General features: G+C 59.1%; 2 protein-coding genes across 13 annotated transcripts; one reads left to right on the top strand and one right to left on the bottom strand.

Moving 5' to 3' along the window:
• The first annotated feature begins 275 nt into the window (after positions 1–275).
• On the top strand, positions 276–19698 carry ITGA7 (integrin subunit alpha 7). 12 transcript variants are annotated; one of them, XM_064491131.1, is made up of 27 exons: positions 276–688; positions 4986–5113; positions 5212–5291; positions 6401–6656; positions 7147–7278; positions 7555–7674; positions 8516–8723; positions 8854–9047; positions 9407–9495; positions 9615–9742; positions 9908–10003; positions 10169–10230; positions 10351–10520; positions 10995–11144; positions 11760–11875; positions 12421–12613; positions 12696–12776; positions 12883–12962; positions 13102–13176; positions 13310–13412; positions 13923–14099; positions 14283–14414; positions 16223–16336; positions 16545–16643; positions 16732–16857; positions 17843–17955; positions 18910–19047. In XM_064491131.1, exons 1-27 carry the CDS (start codon positions 483–485, stop codon positions 18968–18970), a joined length of 3489 nt encoding a protein of 1162 aa, XP_064347201.1. In that variant the 5' UTR covers positions 276–482; the 3' UTR covers positions 18971–19047. The 12 variants fall into 12 exon arrangements, with proteins under 12 accessions (XP_064347201.1, XP_064347198.1, XP_064347199.1 ...); XM_064491128.1 differs by lacking the exon at positions 17843–17955 and having other exon boundaries at positions 7147–7674; positions 8854–8919; positions 9007–9047; positions 18910–19698; XM_064491129.1 differs by lacking the exon at positions 17843–17955 and having other exon boundaries at positions 18910–19698.
• Positions 19699–19980: 282 nt separating this feature from the next.
• On the bottom strand, positions 19981–22238 carry TMT1B (thiol methyltransferase 1B). The gene is made up of 2 exons (XM_064491138.1): positions 21389–22238; positions 19981–20330 (listed from the first exon to the last, which is right to left on the bottom strand). Exons 1-2 carry the CDS (start codon positions 21884–21886, stop codon positions 20094–20096), a joined length of 735 nt encoding a protein of 244 aa, XP_064347208.1. The 5' UTR covers positions 21887–22238; the 3' UTR covers positions 19981–20093.
• Positions 22239–22563: the final 325 nt, after the last annotated feature.

Raw genomic sequence — 22563 nt, forward strand, 5'->3', positions numbered from 1 at the left:
AACCCCGCCCCATTCCTAATCGCCTCTTGCACCACTCGCAGGCTTGGGCAGGAGTGGGAGGAAGGGGAGACCGCTGGCGAGGGCGGTGCCGGAGCTGAGGTGGAGCTGGGGGGCGGGAGAGGGAGCAAGGTCAGTTCCCACCCGGAGCTGCCCGCCTGAGCATCCCTCAAAGACTCCCGTCGGCCTCCACCTGCCGCGGCACCGAAGGGCGGGGCGAGGGCGGGGCGAGGGCGGGGCGAGGGCGGCACCCCTGGGGGCGGAGGCGGGAGCCCGAGTGGACGCCGGGCTGCTGCTGCTGCATGCGTCCTGGGCAGTGCTGGGGCGGCGGAGCGTCAGAAGAGGGGTGACGAGGCGAGAGATTGGGAGACCCCCCTGAAGGACCAGCGAGACTCGGAGACCAGAGACTCGCCCTGGAAGACCTGGGGCTCAGGGCGCGAGCGTATTTCTTTGCGTTCTCAGGGAGAGCGCGCGGGGTTCGCCCCATGGCCGGGATTCCGGGCCGCGATCCTTGGGGGGCCCCTGGGATTTGTTACCTTCTCGGCTCCCTGCTCGCCGGACTGCTCTCCCCGGGGGCTGTAGCCTTCAATCTGGACGTGATGGGCGCCCTGCGCAAGGAGGGCGAGCCGGGGAGCCTCTTCGGCTTCTCTGTGGCTCTGCACCGGCAATTGCAGCCCCGACCCCAGAGCTGGTGAGTCACCGCACCCGCCCAGAATACCCGTGCCCGAGCCACAGTCTCCCCCAACCCCTTGCCCCATCTCTCAATCTTCGAACCCCACCAAGACTCTCAGACTGCCCACAGATATCCCACACCCCCGCCTGGAGCTTTGTCTCATCTGTCTTGGGTCTGAGACCCAGAGTCTTGCTTTGGGGATGGGTTTGAGAGCAAGGTTCTTGTCTTGGCCAGGAGCCACCTCCTTTTGCCTTTCACCCCACTTGCATCCTCCTTCCAGTCCCAGGGCCTGTGGCTCCCCTCCTTCAGGGGACTGAACTCCCCCAGGAAGGGAGATTGAGCATTTTGCCTCTGCTTAGGGCAGAAGAGGGAAAGGACAGAGGTTGAAGGTGCCATGGGAGGGATGGAAGGTAGACTCCATAAATATCTTCTTGCCAGAGTAGTGCCATGGGGTGGGATGAGAGCAGCAGCACACTGGGAGGCCAGGAAAGACCTGCTGCTTCTGTGGCTCAAGACCACGGGGAAGGCTGGGAGGAGAGGCTCGGAAGACCTGGGGGCGGGGGTGGTCTGGCAATCTGCACTAGGTGGTTTGGTGATCGAGAGTGGCAGAGAACAGAGACCCCCAAAGCTGTAGCAGCAGCGGCAGCAGCAGTGAGGGGGATCCAGGAAGGATGCTGGCCAGGCGGTTCCCTCTTCTCCTCCTCAGGAAATTTCCAGTTCCAGGAATCTCAGCAGTGGGGGAAGGCGGGGAGGAGTGAGGGGCAGAGGACAATTCTGGTTAGTTTCTGATCAGTTTGGGACCCGAGGGAGAAGGACACAGTTGTGTGTGGGGCCTGTGACTGTCATGCTTCTTGTACAGTTGGCCGCTGCTCTGGTGTGCCATTTGAAAAAGAGGCAGGAAGGGGAAGAAAGCTTCCCACCCCTTCCCGCCGGGGGCGGGGGGCTTTTCTCTCCTAGGCCAGACCCTAAGCCACACTAAGTGTCCACTACTGGGATCAGTGCTACCCACTGGGACTCTCTTCTCCCCACTGCTGTTGCCCTGGGGGCAGAGGGTAGGGACCAGAGCTCATTTCTCTTGCCTTGTTCAGGGAGGAGGGGCTAGCTCTGATCTTTCTTCTTCCATTACCTTTGTCATTAGGGAGCAGGGTCAGTGGTCCCCCAAACTTTGGGAGTGATAGAAAGCTACTGACTTCATCTCTTCTTCAGCCTTCTCTCTGCTTCCTCCCTCATCTCTGTCTCCCTCCCTTCCCCCCTCTCCCCGCATCTGCCAGAGTTCCAGGACTGGAGGCCTTTTTAGGACATGCTGAACTCTCTGAGCTATTTCCAGGCAAATTCTAGGTTATTTTTAATAGCTTGGTCTCTTGTCATTTCCCCTTCATCTCTGAAGGTGGCCCCTGATTCTGTCTCCCAGAGCCAAGCCTGGGGCATTCCCAGAGGGGCCTGACCCCCTCACCCTGCTCTTGCTTCAGCAGGGGGCACTCCGCTATCTGGTGGCACATGAGAGGCCAGGTAGGTACCTTGCTAAGTCCCCCGGGCTTTGGAGTTGCAGTTCACCTGCCCCAGCATTTGCTGATTGAAAGACCTCACCTATTTTGATGTCTTTCGATCTGGCCCCGAGATGAGACTTTGAAGTTTAACCTTCTTTGCGCTGTGGTTTCAGCCTCATTTATTTCCATCAACTGTAAAATGGAGATGAACAATAGTACGACCATATAGAGTTGTTGTGGGCATTGAAAGAGTTCTTAATATATGGAAAATGCTGGGAATAGCACAGGCCTGTAGTGGGCGCTATGACAGTGCTGGTACTTTTATTCTTGTGTAGTGATCCACGGAGCTGGAGAGTAGCTTTAGTGCCTCACAGAGAGCCCTGATCCAACGGCTTGGCTAGAGCACCCCCTGGGCTGAGCCAACCTCCCAGGCCGAGCACCCTCCCCAGAGGGCCACCCAGACTGAGAGTCAGAGAGGGCTGGATTGGATTGGAGGCTGGAGTGTGTGGGGAGGTGAGAGGTGCCGAGGTAGTGGGCTACTCCTTCGCCTCCACTAAGTCAGGTTCCCAAGGAGTCCCTTGCTCCCAGCTGCCAGCATGTCTTTGTCTTTCTCTCTGCAGTGGCTGCAGCTGTGGCTATTGTTCTGTCCAGAGGCCTGGGGTGGCTGAGGACCATGGGATGAAGTCAGGAAGGAGTGTGTGGCAGGTGCAGAGGTGGAGGGACTGGAGTGGCTGCATGTGGGAACTCTTGTTCCAGGAGGCATGGTCTGTTCTGTTCTCCACTGCGTGGGGCTGGGCATAGCTATGCACTCAGCTTCTTTCCTCCAGGTGGATCCCCCAGCCCGACCCCAGGTCGTGATCTCCAGGGGAGATGTGAGCACTGAGCACTGGTTGTTCGCTTCTCCTGGTACTTAGTTATGCACAGACCAGCTGAGGCATTGGTTGCTTCCATGAGCCTACATAATGTGCGGGTTCAGTGAACACATCCGGACACCTCCTAGGGGGCAAGTGCAAAGATGAATAAGACAGCCCCGGTCCTCCAAGGGGTCACCATTCCTGTGTGTGGAGGGGAGGCACCGCAGACTTGTCCAAAGGTTGGCCATGCCACTCAGTTTCTTTTTCTGCTCAGGGTACCCTCCTCTCCCCATCCCCATCTCCCTTTTCTGGAGGTGGCCAGTCATTGAGTGTGGCGGAAAAGGCACGGGTATTGGAGTTAGGCAGATGTAAGTTTGAATTCTAGCATACTACTAATGTCTCTGGGCAAGTTTCCTCATCTGAAAGACAGGAGAAGAATCCTTACATAGGATTGTTGTGAAGGTTAAATGAGCTGGTGAAGGTAACCTGCCTGGCCTGGTGCCCAGCACCCAGTAGAGAGTCTGTTTATTTTTTTAATCGAAGTATAGTCAGTTTACAATGTCGTGTCAATTTCTGGTCAGTAGAGAGTCTAATACGTTAGTTCCTCATATCCCTGGCATCTAGCCTAGGGCTGGGTCTGACCGTAGTACGTGCTGACTAAATATTACTTCCTTGTCTCATCAGTGCCTGACACAGGGCTCGGCAGGTGATAGATTCTCAATAAATTGTTGTTAATCAGTGCCCAGTGTCTGCTCTCTTCCCTTGCACTTCCCACCCCCTCCTCTCTCTTGACACTGGCTCTGACATGGGATGACAGCTGCGAAGAGAAAGGAGTTGTGGGAAGGGAGAATGGCTCTGTGCCCCATCAGAACTGGCATGGTGCCCTGCGAATGCCTGTCTGCAATATTGCCCTGCACAGCTTCAGGCCTTGGCCCTCAGCGAGGGAGACGGAGGGAAAGAGTGTAGGAGAGAGGCCTTGGGGTTTGCTCTGCTGCCGCTTTGAGTCTCTTCCTCTATGAAGAGAGGATCCTTGTAGCCAGCTAGGTGCCTGTCACCTTGCCTCACTCTCTCCTTCACTCCTGGTCCAGGGGTTCAGCCCTAGGGGACCCAGGCAGCCTCCATTCCCAGCACAGTCCTTCCCTGGGGAAGAAGCCTTGGCTGTGATCATGGAAAGTTGTCCTGCCAAGAAAGTTGTATCTGGGAAAGCGTCCGAGGGGGAGGTAGGAGAGAAGACTGGGTGGGGGCAGGGTGGGTGGGAGAAGTGGGGAAAATCATGGACATGGGGAGGAGAAGGGAGGATGGGGAAGGGGATTCAGGATGTGGGGGTAGAATGGGCAGGAATGGAGGCACTTGCCCCTACCTCCATGCCAGCCGGAATGACCGACAGAATCCTGGGCCGGCAGGATTGCTGGTGGTGGGTGGGTCCTTGATGGGCCCCCGATGACGGGGTGGGGGAGGCAGAGCCATTTCTAGTCTTTTGCTTGGCTTCCAAAGCTCGTTCCTAGGCCACCTTATGGTGCCAGTCTGGGCTCCTGTTACTTTTGCTTCCAGCATTCTTGGCATTTCTGGGAAGGTTTCAACTGACCCATGGCTGAGGAGGAGGGCAGAGCTTGGGGATGGGGCCAGGGAGTGGGTAGGGAAGACCTGGTCAGAAACAGGTGTTGGGAACAGGCAGTTCTTTCAAACTAGCAGTGCTGGCCAGGCTGCTTGAGTTGGGGTGTGTGTGTGTGGGTGTGTGTGTGTGTGTGCGTGTGTGTGAACTATGTATATGGTCTCTCATCCAGATAGTATGTGCGTACGGAATGTGATGGTTGCATGGCCAAGTGTACTAATTTGCCCTTACCAGGACATGGGAAAACTGACGTTTGGCCCTTTTCCTGAGTCCTCCAACACTGCCTGGTACCAAGGAGCTGGGCCTGGGCAGCTCTGGGGAGGTGAAGGGCTCCGGCCACTAACTCCTGCCCCGTTGCACAGGCTGCTGGTGGGCGCTCCCCAGGCTCTGGCTCTGCCTGGGCAGCAGGCGAATCGCACCGGAGGACTCTTCGCCTGCCCCCTGAGCCTGGAAGAGACTGACTGCTCCAGGGTGGACATCGACCGGGGAGGTGAGGGCCTTGTGGGGGTCGGGTGGGGGGAAGCACATGACGGGGGGAGGGGAGGCCCCTCCACTCCCCTCCCCTAATTCCCCGTGTCCTGCCTCTAGCGGATGTGCAGAAGGAGAGTAAGGAGAACCAGTGGTTGGGAGTCAGTGTTCGGAGCCAGGGGCCTGGGGGCAAGGTTGTTGTGAGTACCACATTTTTTTTCACTTTTAATATTTACCATTTTTATTGAAAAAAGTCACAAAAATTAATTTTTAAAAAGAGGGAAAAATAGTTTGACTGTGTAATAGTAATATAATTGCGGTGAGTACATCTTCTGACTGTATGCAAGGGTGGTGTGTGTGTGTGAGTGTATATCTGTGTGTGTGTGAGTGGGTATCTGTGTGTGTGTAGTGTGTATATATACAGATGTGCTTACAGAACTCAGGTTGGCCATATGGTGTGATGGTCTGGTTCCCAGGACCTCAGGGAGATATAAAAAAGCATAAGACACAGTCCCTGTCCTTAGAAATTTAAAAACATCTAACTGTTCATTCAGCCACTCATTTGTCAAACTCAGGTGTCGTGCTAGTTACTGAGAGAGGACAGGTGAACACAGGGAAAAGCCTGGCCCGTGCCTCAGCTACCCTGCTGCCTAGCTGCAGAGATTCTCATTCTCTCTTTTTCTGTGTCTGTTTCTCTCTTTCTCTGTGTCATCGCTAACACGCACAAACACAGTAATACAAGTCACTACGGGGCAGGATGTGGTTAACGTTAAGTGAGTGGTACAGTCCCCAGTCTATGAAAGTCCGAGGGAGGAGAGGAGAGAAAAGACTCCTGCAGGTGGGGGTGGTTTGAGCCAGGAATTCAAGAATAAGCAATGCTTGGAGAGTGGAGAGGGAAGAGAGCTCTTTGCAGATGAGGTGGTGGCACTTGGGAAGGGGTAGAGGCAGGACCAAGCTGGGCACGTTGGGGATTGTCCAACGTATGGCGGGATCAAGGAGGCACGAGTTCTGTGTGCTGGCTTCGCTGTGCTGTGGGCGCCTGGGCAGAACGTGGAGCAAGGGCTTCTCCCTCCAGGGCCGGGAAGCGGGTGCAGAGAGGGTAGGATGGGGGTTCTGTATATACCTGCCTAACACTGGCTGGGTAGTGGTACCCAAGTGATGCTGGCAGAGGAGTGTGTGGATGTGTGTGCACCTACGCAGATGCACGTGTGCACACAAACCAGTGTCTGCCAAACATGTACATGTATGCATGTGGGTCAAGTAGGTCCCCAGCCCATGCAGTAGAATGACGGCTCCTTTCCTCGCACAGACCTGTGCACACCGATACGAGTCGCGGCAGCGAGTGGACCAGATCCTGGAGACAAGGGATGTGATTGGTCGCTGCTTTGTGCTAAGCCAAGACCTGGCCATCCATGACGAGCTGGATGGTGGGGAGTGGAAGTTCTGTGAGGGGCGCCCGCAGGGCCACGAACAGTTTGGGTTCTGCCAGCAGGGCACAGCCGCTGCCTTCTCTCCAGACAGCCACTACCTCCTCTTTGGAGCCCCAGGAACTTATAACTGGAAGGGTGAGTCACACCTAGGGGAGGGGAGAAGGGAACCAAAATGTCCCAGTACCTCAGAGAGGGGACTGGGGGCAGCACGTGGCCAAGCATGCCCACAAGTTCACTGCCACGCCTCCCACCACCATCATGCCAGTGTACACACATTCACGAATGGGGCTATCTCCTCTCCTTCGCATGGCTGAGTGTTCTGCAACAGGCTGGCACGAGTCCCCACATCCACCGCTGGGCACCTGCCCAGCCGGGGCGCGCATGCTCCAACACACCAGCCCACCCTTCATCACTCCCATTCCCATCTCTGCACGCTGCCGCTGGCCAGGCTGACACTCGGTGAGTGTGATGCCAAGTCTGGGGGACCCCAGGCAGCTTGGGCCGGGGAGGGGGTGGAGACAGGGCTGGAAAGGAGAGGAGGGGCTTCCCTGGGGGCCTGTCTAACATCCGGCCTGGGGGTGCACCTCACTTCCTGCCCCGGGCACTAACAGATCTGTCCTTGCAGGCACGGCCAGGGTGGAGCTCTGTGCACAGGGCTCAGCGGACCTGGCACATCTGGACGACGGGCCCTACGAGGCGGGGGGTGAGAAGGAGCAGGACCCCCGCCTCATCCCGGTCCCTGCCAACAGCTACTTCGGTAGGGACCCCTCCCCGGCCCAGAGCTGCTCTAACCCTCTGTTCCTCTCTCTCTCATCCTCCCTCTCCACGCTCCCATCCTTCTGTCTCTGTCTCTGTCTCTCTGTCTCTGATTCTTATCTCTCTGGTCTCTTTGTCTCTCTCATGTTCTTTCTCCACTTCTTCCTCTTCTACCTCCTCCTCGCCTTTCCGTCTGCCTCGGTCTCTCCACTCTGTGGCCTCTTCCCCGGATGTCCCTCCCTGGTGTCTCCCCCCACCCCCACCCCATCCCCCGCAGGGTTGCTCTTTGTGACCAACATTGATAGCTCAGACCCTGACCAGCTGGTGTATAAAACTTTGGACCCTGCTGACCGGCTCCCAGGACCAGCCGGAGACTTGGCCCTGAATAGCTACTTAGGTTTGTAAGCGCCCCTCCACGTCCTCCTGGGCCCTGGGGGCTTGGCCTCGCCTCCCCTCCTCTCCTGCCCTGCCCCCCAACAGCACACTTTCAGGGAAATACCCACTGGGCCCAACTTAAAGAGAAGAGCTGAGCCCAGTAACCAGGACGGAGAAGAGGCCCCAGGGGTGACAGCCTAGGGGGCTGTGACCGGGGTCTCTGGAGGAAGGTCCAGGTGGGTGGGACTGTCCCGGGAAGGAAGGAAGCTAGACCTCTGGGGGCCTTCCTCTGAGGGAGGGATGGTGGGCACGTGTGGAGACAGGTCCAGCTGTGTTGGTAAGTCCCTCTCATTGTCTCATCTGCATCCCTCTGCAGAAGAGGAGGAAATGAGGCCCGGGAGATGTTTGGGTGAATCAAGTTCTCCCCTACTCCCCCATGTCTCCCCCCTCCCATCCATGTGAAGACTTTCTCTCCCTGCGTGGATGGTGGGAATTGGGGGCAAGGAAGGTGCATTGGATGGAATGGGGACCTCCTGGGTGTGCAGAGGGGAGAGCAGTTCCCTGGGAATCGTATGGGAGGCGACCTGCCCTAGCTCCTACCAGTGCCACAGCCCCCCGCCCAGCTCCTTGGCCTTCTCAGTGGCCTTTCTCCCTCCTCCCCAGTCCTTGAGGCCGACCTCACCGCAACCCTTGTGCCAGCCCCCAGTATCTGGGTGGGGAGGGCTGCCAGGCCTCCAGAGGGGAGGAGGAGTGGTGCAGCCGTGGTGGGGATACCTTGGCAGGCGCCTTCCACCTATTGGCTCCGACCTGCTCGGAGAGGGGCAGGGTGGGGGGGCGCTTACTAGTGGGTCGCCCCCACTCAGGTTTCTCCATTGACTCGGGGAAGGCGCTGATGCGAGCAGAGGAGCTGAGCTTTGTGGCAGGGGCCCCTCGTGCCAACCACAAGGGTGCTGTGGTCATTCTGCGCAAAGACAGTGCCAGCCGCCTGGTGCCCGAAGTTACACTGTCTGGGGAGCGCCTGACCTCCGGCTTTGGCTACTCACTGGCTGTGGCTGATCTCAACAATGATGGGTGAGAGAGGGCCGAGGGAAGTGGAGCCTGGGGGAGGCTGGGTCCGGGAAGGGTGAGGGGCCTCTGGCCTTTCCTCCTGACTCCCCAGGCTTGGGAGGACTCCACACTGACTGTCTTCCTCTCTCCGTAGCTGGACAGACCTGATAGTGGGTGCCCCCTACTTCTTTGAGCGCCAAGAAGAGTTGGGGGGTGCCGTGTATGTGTATATGAACCAGGGGGGTCACTGGGCTGGGGTCTCCCCTCTCCGGCTCTGCGGCTCCCCTGACTCCATGTTTGGGATCAGCCTGGCTGTCTTGGGGGACCTCAACCAAGACGGCTTCCCAGGTGTGACTGGGACCGGGAGAGGCTCAGGGGAGGGAGGGGGCAGGGCAGGGGTGGGGAAGTACCTCTGAGGTCAAGAGGAAGGTCCTCTGAGGGCCCAGGGAGGGGAGCAGCCTAGGCTCACACCTGGGCAGCTTTGTGACCTTGGGCAGGTGCCCTTTCTGAGCTAGCGTTACCTGCAGAGAGTAGCTGAGAGGACTGAACGTGATGCGTGTAAGGCGCCCAGGACTTAGTAGCCGCTCAGCAAGATAGGGAAGACAGGACATGGAGCTGAGTGACTGAGGGAAAGCTGGGGCCTGGACCTTGTGCCTCTCTGCCCCCTGCCCCCCCCAGGTCTGATTGCCTTTCTCCTGCTCCCGCAGACATCGCCGTGGGGGCTCCCTTCGATGGGGATGGGAAAGTCTTCATCTACCACGGGAGCAGCCTGGGGCTTGTCATCACAGCTTCCCAGGTGAGGGCTGTGGCTGGGACCAGGAACGGGCATGGGTGGGACAGGCGGCGGGGCAGCAGCAGCAGGGGAGGCAGAGGCCCGGGGGTGGTGGGTGGGAGGCCGACGGTCTGGCCCCGCAGGTGCTGGAGGGCGAGGCCGTGGGCATAAAGAGCTTTGGCTACTCCCTGTCGGGCGGCCTGGACGTGGATGGGAACCATTACCCGGACCTGCTGGTGGGCTCCCTGGCCGACACGGCCGTGCTCTTCAGGTGAGCCCTCCCTCTGCTCTGCCCTCTTTCTCCCCGAGGCCCGGAGCACCCCCCCCCCATCCTCCCCGCCCCGGGCCAGCTCTGCTGCTGGAGAGTCCACCGCCTCCCCGCTTTCCCAGCCTCAAGTTCTCGTGCCTCCTGTGCCCTCCACTCCCCATTCCCCAGGGCCAGGCCCGTCCTCCACGTCTCCCATGAGGTCTCTATCCTTCCGAGAACCATCGACCTAGAACAGCCCAACTGTGCCGGCGGCCACTCAGTCTGGTGAGGTGGGATCCCAGGGGAGGGCGGAGGGGAGCCTTCAGGGTCCAGTCCTGCACCTCTATCTCCCTTTCTCTGCCCAGCTTGGGGCTGGGGCTGGGGCTGGGGCAGGAGTGTGCAGGGTCGGGGTGGGACCTTGGCCTGTCAGCCTCGCCTTTGTCCCCGCAGCATGGACCTAAGGGTCTGTTTCAGCTACGTCGCATCGCCCAGCAGCTACAGCCCTGTTGTGGGTGAGTGAGGCCCCTCCACCCCCACCCCAGTGGGTTTCCCGGTGCGTCCCCCGAGGTGGAGGAAGGGCCGACTGGAGCCGTTCCCCAGCTCACTGGCTCCTCCTCTCCCACCTGCCACAGCCCTGGATTACACGTTAGATGGGGACACAGACCGGAGGCTCCGGGGCCAGGTCCCCCGTGTGACATTCCTGAGCCGTGGCCCGGATGACCCTAAGCACCAGGCCTCAGGCACCGTGTGGCTGAAACGCCAGCGTGACCGAGTCTGTGGTGACACCACGCTCCAGCTTCAGGTGCACGCTGCCCCCTTGGCCCCTGAGGGTCACTGTCATCACATCCTCTTTCTTCCTGCTTTCCTCTCAGCTTCCTCCCTGCTTTCCTCTCAGCTTCCTCACTGCTTTCCTCTCAGCTTCCTCCCTAACACACGCACACCTCATTCTAAGATCTCGACTTTGGGGAAGGCTCCCTTTTGGGCTGACCACCCCCACCCCCCAACCGCTGCCTTCTTGCGTCTCCTGTTAAGCTCTGTCCTCCCTGGAGATGGTGACAGCAGGTTCTGTCTTCACGTCTGGTTCTCAAAGCCCTGCTCTCCTCCCTTCTCTACCCCAGTCACTCTCCCTCCTCCTTGCCCAGTTCTTCACCTCTCTCCTGCACCTCCCTGAGCCTCTTTCCGAATTTCAGGATCTGTCTCAGGTCTGGCTGGGGCTTTGGGCAGGGCTGGGGCTGGGGGTTGTTCTTGTATCCATGTCTGTGTTTTCCCTTCCCAGGAGAATGTCAAAGACAAGCTTCGGGCCATTGTGGTGACCCTGTCCTATAGTCTCCCGACCCCTCGGCTCCGGCGACAGGCTCCTGGCCAGGGGCTGCCCCCAGCGGCCCCCATCCTCAATGCCCACCAGCCCAGCACCCAGCGGACGGAGGTGAGCCTGGGTTCCAGCTTAGCCCAGGAAGAGGAGCCGTGGCCCCTCGCCAGTGACACGCACTCACAGCGCGCGAGACCCTTTCACCGGTTACCCCGGTATTTCCTCCTGTTTCTAGATGCTGTAACAGGGGGGACCCCAGATGAAACCTGGCCCAAGTGACCATGAGTTGCTAGTCGGAGGGGCAGGCAGGCACTCAGGGGCGCAGGGGTGTGGGGCTCTGCCGTCTTCAGATGTGGTCTCCAAGGCCACCTCTATCCCAGCCTGCTGGAGGGGAGCGTGGAGCTCCTTGCATGGGTTTCACGGCCGGTCTGGCAGTGGCTCTCTTCGCTTCGCGTTCTAAGTCTGGGGCTCGGTTACACGGGAGAAAGGCCGAGGAAATATGGCCTTGCTCTGGACTAGCCTGCTAGCCTCTACTGCGACATCGTAATACTCCCATCATTTTGCTGATGAGGCCCCAGCTCAGAGTGGTTGAGTGACCAGCTCGATATCACACAGCTGGGAAGCCGCAGGTCTTCGAATTGAACACAAGCTGTTTACCCCTGTGATCCTCTACCCCACCTAGGCAAGGCACATTCACCCCCTAGCAATGACCCTCCTCGAATCTCTCCTCAGATCCACTTCCTGAAGCAAGGCTGTGGGGAAGATAAGATCTGTCAGAGCAACCTGCGGCTGGTCCACGCCCGTTTCTGCACCCGCATCAGTGACACCGAGTTTCAGCCTCTGCCCATGTGAGGCGGAGCAAGGGAGCAGGCGGGGTGGGAAGGCAAGAGCTCCAGGATCGGAAGGAAGTCCCCTCAGGAGCGCCAGTCTGCAGGGAGAAAGCGGAAGGCTGGGGGGACCTGCTGATAATTCACAAGTTTGCAGATGAGGGCAGTGGTGGACCCACAGGGGCTCCCCTGGCAAGGAATGACAGGCCTTCACTATATATATACATATATACATATATATATATATATACAAACATACAGTTCACATGTCATATATCTCTCTTTATAGTCTTCACGACCCTGTGAGATAGGAATTCTTGTAAATCCCACTTTATAAATGGAAAATGGAGGCCTAGAGAGGTTAGGTTACTTGCCCAAGGTCGGGTAGTGGTGGAGCTGGGACCAGAATGGAGGTCCCCTGACTCCAAGTCTTGATTCTCCTAAGCCTGAGATTTGGGGGACCCAGGCGGGAGGAGAGGGGGCGTGCCCTGGGGGAAGGAGGCAGGAGAGGGGGGAGGCCGGGGGAGGTGTTCAGATCTTAGAGTGAGTGGGATCTGACCCTCCAGGGACGCAGATGGGACGACAGCCCTGTTTGCACTGAGTGGGCAGCCAGTCATCGGCCTGGAGCTGAAGGTCAGCAATCTGCCCTCGGACCCAGCCCAGCCCCAGGCCGACGGGGATGACGCTCACGAGGCCCAGCTCCTGGTCACCCTCCCTGCCTCTCTGCACTACTCAGGAGTCCGGGCCCTGGACCCTGCGGTGAGGACCTGGGCAGGGTAGGCGTGGGGTGTTCAGGGGCTCCAGCAACCCAAGCTGACCTCTCCTTCTCTCCCCACTCCAGGAGAAGCCACTGTGCCTGTCCAATGACAACGCCTCCCACGTCGAGTGTGAGCTTGGGAACCCCATGAAGAGAGGCGCCCAGGTTGGCACATCTACCCTTGTCCCTATCCAGGGGGCTCTCTATCCCCCGATCATTCCTCAAGCCCCTCGCCCTTCTGGACTCTCATCCTGCTCCGTCCTTGCTCCAGGTCACCTTCTACCTCATCCTTAGCACCTCAGGGATCACCATTGAGACCACAGAGCTAGAGGTGGAGCTGCTGTTAGCCACGTAAGGCTGGTGGGGCCAGGGTGGGTGATGGTGGGGGAAGTTGGCTGGAAGTCCACCTAGAAGGGGCTTCACTGTGCTCACCTGACCCCTTGGGGTGGCGTCTGTGCCCGCTGCCCACGCCCGCCCTGCCACATGCCAGGATCAGCGAGCAGGAGCTGCGTCCGGTCTCTGCCCGAGCTCGTGTCTTCATCGAGCTGCCGCTGTCCATCACAGGGTAAGCCCTGCTCAGGGGGGCACCGCCGCCAGAGGGGTGGGCACTACTACTGCCAAACCCAGGCCTGGGCTCTACCTCACCCTCCATCAGGCCCCAGGCCTCCTGAGCCCCCGTTTTGACCCCTCCTCGCCAGGGTGGCCATTCCCCAGCAGCTCTTCTTCTCCGGCGTGGTGCGGGGTGAGAGTGCCATGCGGTCTGAGCGGGATGTGGGCAGCAAGGTCAAGTACGAGGTCACGGTGAGTGTCCTGGTGAGGCCCCTCCTTCTTGGCACAGAGGAGGGGCTGGGGTCTGCCCCAGGAGCTGTGGCTCTTCTCCCATGTGGCCGCATGGTGGTCTAGCGAGTTCGAGGCCTCGCTCAGCCCCTGGGCCTTGGCTGTGGGCAGGTGTTTGTGCTGGGGCCTCAGATGGCCATTTCCTGCTCGGCCCTGGCCGGCCGTCTCACCTGCTGGTCTGGGGGGCCCATGAGGGCCCAGGGCAGCTGCTCTGCCTAGGGCCTCAGCTGGGGGCCGGGGACTCGGGGGCAGGGCTGCTGTCTCTCTCCCGGACTCTGCCCTGGCGCGGCTGGGGCCTTCCCACACCTCTAGTGGCATCTCTAGGTTTTCCTGGCCTTGGGGCGGGCAGAGACTGGCGCCTGGATCTAGGATCCTGGGTCTTTGTGGAGACTCTGCTCTCCGAGGCCTCCCCGCAGCCCGCGTGCTCTCCATCCCCAGGGATTTAGTGGCCCTCACGCTTGCTTGTGCCCACAGGTCTCCAACCAAGGCCAGTCACTCAACACCCTGGGCTCTGCCTTCCTCAACATCATGTGGCCCCACGAGATTGCCAACGGGAAGTGGCTGCTGTACCCCATGCGGGTCGAGCTGGAGGGCGGGCAGGGGCCCGGGCAGAAGGGGCTCTGTTCCCCCAGGCCCAACGCCCTCTACCTGGTGAGTCTTAGGCCGGGTGGGCAGGGCTGCTGAAGCAGGGTGGGAGGAGGACTTGGGAAAGGACGCTGTGGGCTGGGGGTGTGTGGATAGGTGGGGGGCCCGGAGGAAGGTGGTGGGTAGGAGATGCCATCTCAGGACTGCTGCGTTTGGAGGGACCCTCACTGGGCCCCCTCCCCACCTCAGGATGTGGACAGCAGGGACAGGAGGCGGCGGGAGCTGGGGCAGCCGGAGCAGCCGGAGCCTCGTGAGCAGCCGGAGCCCAGCACGTCCTGGTGGCCAGTGTCCTCTGCTGAGAAGAAGAAAAATGTCACCCTGGTGCGGGCAGGGCAAACTTGGTGCAGCCAGAATGGGGGAGGGGGCGCGTGGTATGATAGAGGATGCGGGTGGTGGGGAGGGAATGGTGCGTCAGGACGGTGGGTGGCGCGTGGGGAGGTGCGATGGTCTGACAGCTGGGCAAGTTGACAGGACAGTGCACAACACGCCTGTGAGGCAGCTGCGGACGCCAAAGTCCCACCCCTCCACGCTCGCCAGGTGCTTACTCCAGGGCAGGCGCTTACCTATAGCCTTTTCATCTTGTGGATGAAAGATCACGGTTTATAGAGGTGGGATGGTCTTAGCCACCTCTGAGATCTGTTTGTTGTTCTTTTGAATTCTTTTTCGACAAAAAGTCAATTTGCATAAGGAAACCTGCTTGATTTTCACAATGTCAAGGACGCTTTAGGTTTTTGACAGTTCTAGTAATTAAACTGATGGTATATTCACGTGATTTATTGTCTCTCCTTTTTGAGCAGTGTTGCCCCCCTTCTCCTACTTGTGTCACCTAGCTTTGTTCCACAGGCCGACTTACTGAGCAGATTAGCGCATGCTCTGTGCTGTCCCTTGCAGGGCGGTGCTGGCAGGGAGAGTGAGCAGGGGACACAGGTCAGCAGGGTACTTGGTCTGGTGGCAAGGGGGTGAATCCCAGGTGCGGAAGGAAGGGCAATAGAGGCAAGAAGAGTCAAAGAGGCCTTTGCAGGGGGAGGTAAGCGGCGGGGCCAGCTCTGGTGTCAGCTGTCTGGGAGGGAGTTCCACTGTCACACCCCATCCCTCTCGGGGCTTCCTCAGCGTCCCTGCTCCCCTGAGAGCATGACCTGAAGCAAACGAAGGCGCCTCAGGAATAGTAAGAGCTTGTGTCATCGCTGTTTCCCTGATATGTGGCTAGTCCTGGCCTTCCCCATGTGACTGGTTTCCTCGGAAAGCCCTCCCTTTCTGATAAGAACTTTGAAATGGATTCTTTTACTAAAAATGGCATTTAGACAAATTGACCAAGGATTCTTGAATTGCTCCAAAGTGGCAAAATAAAGGATGACGCAAAGAGTTCAAACACTGTCAAAGCCAGTCTTCTGTATACGAAGTGTGATAAATAGAACATTAATCTTAGGCAAACAGGCCATTAGGTGGGATTGGGCCAAATGGATTTAAGTCAGGCCTGGAAGGAGCAGGGCCTAAGTCCGCTGCCCCCCAGCGGCTCTGGGGCAGCCTCATCCTCCTTCAGTGAGTTTGGGCTTAGCAGAGGAATGCGGCTTTGCCCACTCTGGACCTGGGTTCAAATATCTGCTCCACCTCTTAGCAGCTTTGTTAGCTGTGTGACCTGAGGGAGGTCACCTGGCTTCTTTGAACTTGAATTTCCTAGTTTGAAAGATGGAGATGATGGTAATATGCACATTGCAGGACAGTAGCACATTTAAATGGGGCAAGTACCTCGCAGATAGTAGATGCTCAGTAAATGGGACCGTCATTAGGTAGCAGAAGCGGCACCTGGAGAAGCTGCTCTGCCTGTTGCTGTCCTCCCTGCTCCCCATGCATCTCAACACCGAATAGCCCAGATTTGGGGTAGGCTGCTGTTTTGGACCAAGGGTTAGTTTGGGAAGACTTCCTGGAGGAAGGGGGTTTGAAGCCAAGTAAGGAAAATGGGATAGATATTGAATGAGGAGCCAAGGGAAAGGGGGGCTCAGGGAGGGATGGAGGGAAGGCTCTGGGCAGACTCAGTGTCTGTGTGAGCACGACCGTGAGGGTGCTGGGCCCTGAGCAGCTCCGTGGGGTGGGGCCACGCAGCTCAGAGCCTCTCCTGTCCTTGTCCCCAGGACTGCGCCCAGGGCACGGCCAACTGCATGGTGTTCAGCTGCCCTCTCTACAGTTTTGACCGCGCGGCTGTGCTGCACGTCTGGGGCCGCCTCTGGAACAGCACCTTCCTGGAGGTGAGAGCACGGCCGGGGCACCGGGCTGGGCGTCCTCTTCCCCAACAGCCCCTCGGGGACTCACTTCTCCTCCCACCTCCTCTGTGTCCAAATGCAGCACACACAGCCCAAGACAGGAGGAAACACCCTCTTCCATTTACAGCTTCAGAAGCTGGGGGAGGGGGGCCTTAGGCATTTAGGAGGAGGGTCTCCTTCCCTGCTCCCTTAGGAGTACTCAGCTGTGAAGTCCCTGGAGGTGATTGTTCGAGCCAACATCACCGTGAAGTCCTCCATCAAGAACCTGCTGCTCAGAGACGCCTCCACGGTGGTGAGCTGCAGGGCTGGGGAGGAGGGGCCGGGGCTTCTCTTCTCTCCTGACGCTCCCGCCCTCGTTCTGTGAACCCCTCCCTCCCCAGATCCCAGTGATGGTATACTTGGACCCCGTGGCGGTGGTGGCAGAAGGAGTCCCCTGGTGGGTCATCCTCCTGGCTGTCCTGGCCGGGCTGCTGGTGTTGGCGCTACTGGTGTTGCTCATGTGGAAGGTGAGGCTTGGGGAGGGGGAGGCCGGCGGGGGCTGGGCTCCTTGTCAGGCAGGTGGCCTCTCCAGGTGTGGTTCTCTCACCCACACTCCCATTTCTTCAGCAGATCTGCACTGAGCCCTTACCCTGCACGTACCAGGGACCCTGTCGGGCCCTGGACGGTTCGGAGATAAGGCAGGCGCAGATCTTGTCAGAGGTTTTATAGTCTCGTGGGGGAGGGGAGCCTGTGGTCAAGCACAAGGCAGAGGTACTAAGTCAGGAGAGTGCAGGGGGAATTCAAGGGGGGAGAGCTTGAGAGCCGGGGGCCTGGAGCTGGGCCTTAGCAGATGGGGTAGCAGGGTCTGGATGTGGGGAGGTGAATGGGTGGGTCTGCGCCTTTCAAAAGGACCATGGGAGGCAAAGCCATGGAGGCAGGGAAATGTGGGCTGATTTAACTAGAGCATGGCAAGTAAGGCTAGGAAGGAAGCTGTGGCCAAGGAAGCCAACCAGTGTGGAGAACTGCCTCCAGGGAACTGTCTCCAGGACTGAACTCGGAACCTGCACATTCCAGGCTCCACGGGGAACCATGCTTGTACACAGAGTGTAGCCAGAACCACGTTTGCATCTGGGGCTCCACTGAGAGCACATACGAGCACATGTCCGTACAGTCACACCCGTCACCTGCGGTCATCCCCTGAACCATATGCTACATTTGCGGAACCATGCACGCCCTTGGGGCTTTATGAGGAACTGCCCCTCCCCTCCTCCCTGGGACCATAGACCAAGCACACGCTCTGGCAAATGCGAGTCATCAGTGGACCAGGCCTCTGGGCGTCCAGACTGTTGGGAACCTTGCCAGCTCTTTTTAGGGGAGATTGATGCCTGGGAGAAACTGGCTCTCTGCTCCCTGCTCGCATGGAAGGGGGACCAAGCAGAAATGGGGGCCCCCATCTTTCTCCAGTCTTCCCATCCTCCTCCTCTTCTGCTCCCCTTCTCCCTTACATCCCAGTGTGGCTTCTTCCATCGGAGCAGCCAGAGCTCATCTTTTCCCACCGACTATCACCGGGCCCGTCTGGCTGTGCAGCCCTCGGCCATGGAAGCCGGGGGTCCAGGGACTGTGGGGTAATTGTGTGTGAGCATGTGTGTGTGTAAATGTGTGTGTGCGTGTGTGGGGATGTGTGTGTGTGAGTGTGAGATACTCCCAGTAGTCACGGGACCAGGGATGTGCGGGTTGAAGAAATGAGGTTGCCCGGGGGCCGCGTGAGTTCTAGGAGCTGGGGTGGGAGGGACTTACCAGGGTGAGGTCATGAGGGGGCGTATACACAGCCGGGGGCACGCACCAGGGTTGGGTGGGCTCCTGGGCTGTGAGCATGTGGGAGTACAGGGAGGTGCCGTGCTTGTCCTCTGGGGGCATGAGTGTGCAGGCCGTCGTGCAAGGAGGTGCCGTGCAGTCTGAGCATGTAGGAGTCTTGGGCCGTCCTGAGTGTGAGCAGTCCTGAGCGTGAGTGTGCACGGGGCACGTTTCCATCTTGGTGTGGAAGGGCCAGCATGTTCATGACTCAGGGAGGGGCCAGGCCATTTTATTCACAGAGGGGAGGGCCCAGCCCGAGGGGGGTGCTCCCAGCGCACGAGCACACAGGCTTGAAGAGGAATTATTCCGGAGCTTCCACGGGTCTCGGAAGCCATGTTTTCCCTCCGAACTCGTTTGTGTTCCTGGGGATGCTATTGGGCCTCTTAAAAGCTTGGGAGGGCGTGGGAACCTTTGGGGTCAGCGGTCCTGATGTTCTACCTTCAAGCCCCTCTTTCAGGTGCCAAGGGAGATGTCCTTGGTCCTGCACCTCAGGCCCTCTCCTGGTCTTTCTCTTGCTGTGAATGAGTACCTGGGGACCCAGCATGGATGGTGGCCCTCATTGGGGCTGCTTGCTGTGCTGGCTGCCGCCCAGCCTGTCTCCTTCCTGCTGCCGTTGGTCCTTTCTGTCTCAGGGACCTTGGAGGCAGGCAGCTGGCTGTGCTGAGCACCTGCCCCAGGGACCTCAGCCCCGCAGGCTCCTCACGTCTGGCCTGGTGTCCTTCTAGATGGGATTCTTCAAGCGAGCGCGGTACCCCGAAGCCGCAGTGCCCCAGTACCACGCGGTGAAGATCCCGCGGGAAGACCGGCAGCAGTTCAAGGAGGAGAAGACGGGCACGATCCTGAGGAACAACTGGGGCAGCCCCCGGCGGGAGGGCCCCGACGCTCACCCCATCCTGGCTGGGGATGGGCAGCCCGAGCTGGGCCCCGATGGCCACCCTGTGCCAAGCACTGCCTAGCCTCCTTTGTCCCAGCTGGCCCTGGGGCCCCCGCCACCCCTTCCCCAGAGACGGCTCCTGGGGGTGAAGAGGGGGGACCCGGTCGCTGGTGTCCCATCAGAATTTGGCAGGATCTGCTTCCTCAGGGCACAGACCTCTACCCCCATGAGGACCACCCCCCAAACATCCCCTTAGGATGCTGTTAGGTGAGAGGGGAAATCAGGGATGGGTCATGGGGGAGGGTGAGGAGGGCAGCGATGTTCTGATGCAAAAGTGGGGAAGGGGACCCTAATCCTTCCCTCTCCCATTCACCCTGTCTAATGGAACCCCAAGGACCTGTCTCCCCAAAAGTGCCTTAAGCCCAGAGGGTGGGGAGGAGGTTATGTCGCTGACTCAGGGGCTCTTCCCTCCCTAGCTTCCCCTCTCCTCTGACCTTAGTTGGCTGATCCAATCTAGCAGATTTTGTCTATTTATTAAAAAATACTTGAGGACAAAACCTGGCTCCTTTACTGAGTCTGGCCGCCTCCTGCCCAGGGTCTGCAGGAGAGGGCAGATTTTCTCTGCACGCACACAGCTCAGGTCAAAGGTGGTGATGGGAGGGAGTGCTGGGGGCCTGGCACAGACACACGTATCATGACTTGTGTGACCAGGTCCTGGGGCACTTGAGTGTGGTCTCAGAAAGAGGAAAGGGCAGCTGTCCTGGGGTGGTTGGGCAAAAACTGGGAGACCCAGTCCAGGAATTTGCAGCTAGGGGTACGGCAGGGTGTCACTGCTCCCTCCCCGCGGTCAGGGGAGCAATAGCGCTTTTCCACTGAAGAGGGAAGGGTTGGAGAGTCCCCAGGCAGAGGTGGGGTGGGGGAGGGGTGGGGGAGGGGTGGGGGGGATGGCTTCTCTCTGCCCAGATCCTCTCAGGAGAAGGCAGACTCAGCAGATGGGTGGGATCATTCCGACCGCAGGCAGGATTTGGGGAAGGCTTACTTCACGGCCTTCCCCATGATGTGCGGCCCAACAGGCAACCACTTGAAGGGAGGGGGCTGTCGTTCCATTTGGAGTTCGGAGAACTGGGCACTTTCCAGATCCTTCCAGGTCTCTCTGGTGAGGCGGCAGCCATCCCCGATGTGTTTCCAGGTGGGCTCTGCAACTTGCTGCCACAGGAAGGCCCAGCTCCCACGCGGCTCAGCTACGTGCTCCCAGAAAAAGAACAATCCTCCCTGGGAGAGAAGAGCGTGTCACTCACCTGCTCCACCCACCGCCTGCCTCTAACCTCACCTCCGTCCCGCCGGCCACGCCTGCCCGAAACCTCTCGGTGAAGAGGGAGGTGCTGGTCTTCAAGTTCGGGGAGCAAACCCGTCCTGCTCCGTGACGCCTCCTGCGCCCCGGCTCCGGCTGCCCGCCCAGAGCGAGTGTGACGAGCCTCCCGTGACTGAGTGGGGACGACTGGTGAGACATTCTCAAAGGGCGGCCAGAAGGACAGCGTAACCGAGGGCAGACAGACGGGCAGGCGGAGAACCAGGAGCAGAGGTCTCACTGGGTACAGAGATGCTTGCCCAGAGCCCCCTCCCGCGAGCCAGACACACGTGTCCTGGACATCTCAGCCAGCATTTCGGGGAACACTTGCACTGGGCTTCTGATTAAACTGGGGTTCCTCCAGCTCTTTGCTCCTCGCTGTGCCTTCCCTAGGTGATCTCATACACCTCTGTGCTTGGAATTTACCAGCTAAAGCTGGTGACTTCCAAATCTCTATCTCCATGCTCCCTCTTTTTCTGACTTCCAGATCTGGACTTCCAACTGCCTCTGGGTTCTCTCTGCCTCATGGCACCTCAGACCTAAAGAGTTCAAAACAGGTTTCTCCTGTCTTGCAAAAGGCATTTCCCTCTACCGTCCCTCCCTCCATCAGCTGCTCATGCCAAAAACCTGGAAACCATCCTAAACTCCTTTCTCTCCACACCCAGTTCCCAATCTTACGGATTCTACTTCCCCTGATATCTCTACCTAGAACACTGTCAGTTGCCCCACTCCCTCCAGCCCCTGCTTAATCCCTCGGATCTCAATGTAAACATCCCATCCTTAGGTGTCCTCCCCTCTTCCCCGACTTCACTGGGTGGCTCTCTTGTGGGCTTCCACATCCAGCCGTGTTCACCAGCAGATGGGGGTGGACGGGTGTCAGATGCACTAGTTCACGAGATTCCCCGTCCTGGGTGCCCCGGACACGGCGGTGGCCGATGCTACGTTTGCTGCCCCGCACCCACACCCTTCCCACTCTGCTCACCGGCCTCAGCACTCTCTGGACCTCCTGCAGGACCTTCCTCGGGCTCTGCACTGAGCAGAGCACCAAGGTGCAGACCACCACGTCCATGGAGCCATCGGCCAGCTGCTTCATGTCCTCTCCGAAAGCCACCACAAACCGTTCATACTCGAGATGTCTATTCTCGGCCATACTTTTTGTCAGGAACTTCTCAAAGTTGGGGTTCGGGTCCAGGCAGGTGATCCTGCAGCCAGATGGGTAGAACTGGAAGTTGGCACCAGTGCCGCAGCCCAGCTCCAGCAGGGCCACCTTGCCCGAGGCCCCCGCAAGCCCCTTTATCTGGCTGAAGAGCTCCCGCTTCTTGCCCTCCATCTTGCGGTTGGTCTTGGCCGCCAGCACGGCCATCAGGTAGGGGAAATAGCTCTTGCACAGGGGCTCCCAGAAGCCCAGCAGAGCCATGATGTGCAGGGGCAGGGTCAGGAGCAGCACCAGCAGCTGCAGGAGCCGGACCAGGGCGTCCATGGCAGCCCGGCTGGGAGCGGCGCTTCCCTGGTGGCCGGCCTTTCCGCGCTGCCCGGCCGCTGCAGACGCGCGTCTCTTTTTGCCCCGCGGTAGGACTTTGCTCCCTGTCTCCTACTTGGCAGTTTCCTCCTCGCCGGGTGGAGTGGATCTGTGAAATCCCTCCAGAGGGCACAGGTCCCAAGCCCCCACAAGCTCTTCAGCAGATTTTATGGGAGGCGAAGGAACAGGTGGCGCCAGTGTGTCCTGAGTTCGGGGCGCTCTGCCCAGTTGAAGAGGATGGTGTGTGCTGACCATCTCAGAAGGGAGAGAAGGGGGAGGGGGCTATGTCTCTGATCACAGTTTGCGGGGGCCAAATGCCTAGCAGAGCTGACTCACGCCGGCCCACCCTGGCCTGATTCGGTCCTCAGGTTCTGCTCGGTTTATGCAAGCTGGAAGTTCTGGTTGGGTGTCACTGGCACACCCCCAGGGCTTTATAAACGGTAACCTGCCTCTGCCCCAGATACAAGCCAAAAACCGAGAAGAATGTGTCTTAACCAGGTGGTAGGGGTGGGAAGGGTAGGGGTGTGGGGGTGGGAGGGTTGTCACAGGACTTTTCTGCTGGGCAGCGGCACAGGGGCCACTCGCGGGCTCCAGCAGCACAGTGCAGGAGACGTCTTCCTGAAATAGTTCATCCCCGC

Source organism: Camelus dromedarius, chromosome 11 (assembly GCF_036321535.1).
Source record: "Camelus dromedarius isolate mCamDro1 chromosome 11, mCamDro1.pat, whole genome shotgun sequence".
In the NCBI taxonomy this organism is placed as follows: domain Eukaryota; kingdom Metazoa; phylum Chordata; class Mammalia; order Artiodactyla; family Camelidae; genus Camelus; species Camelus dromedarius.

Coding starts and splice junctions, on each gene's coding strand:
- TMT1B (XM_064491138.1), bottom strand. CDS start 21,886: ATGGACGCCCTGGTCCGGCTCCTGCAGCTGCTGGTGCTGCTCCTGACC. Junction 20,331..21,388: donor TCCAGAGAGTGCTGAGGCCG/GTGAGCAGAGTG, acceptor CTTCTCTCCCAG/GGAGGATTGTTCTTTTTCTG.
- ITGA7 (XM_064491126.1), top strand. CDS start 483: ATGGCCGGGATTCCGGGCCGCGATCCTTGGGGGGCCCCTGGGATTTGT. Junction 5,114..5,211: donor GGTGGACATCGACCGGGGAG/GTGAGGGCCTTG, acceptor TCCTGCCTCTAG/CGGATGTGCAGAAGGAGAGT. Junction 7,675..8,515: donor GGCCCTGAATAGCTACTTAG/GTTTGTAAGCGC, acceptor GCCCCCACTCAG/GTTTCTCCATTGACTCGGGG.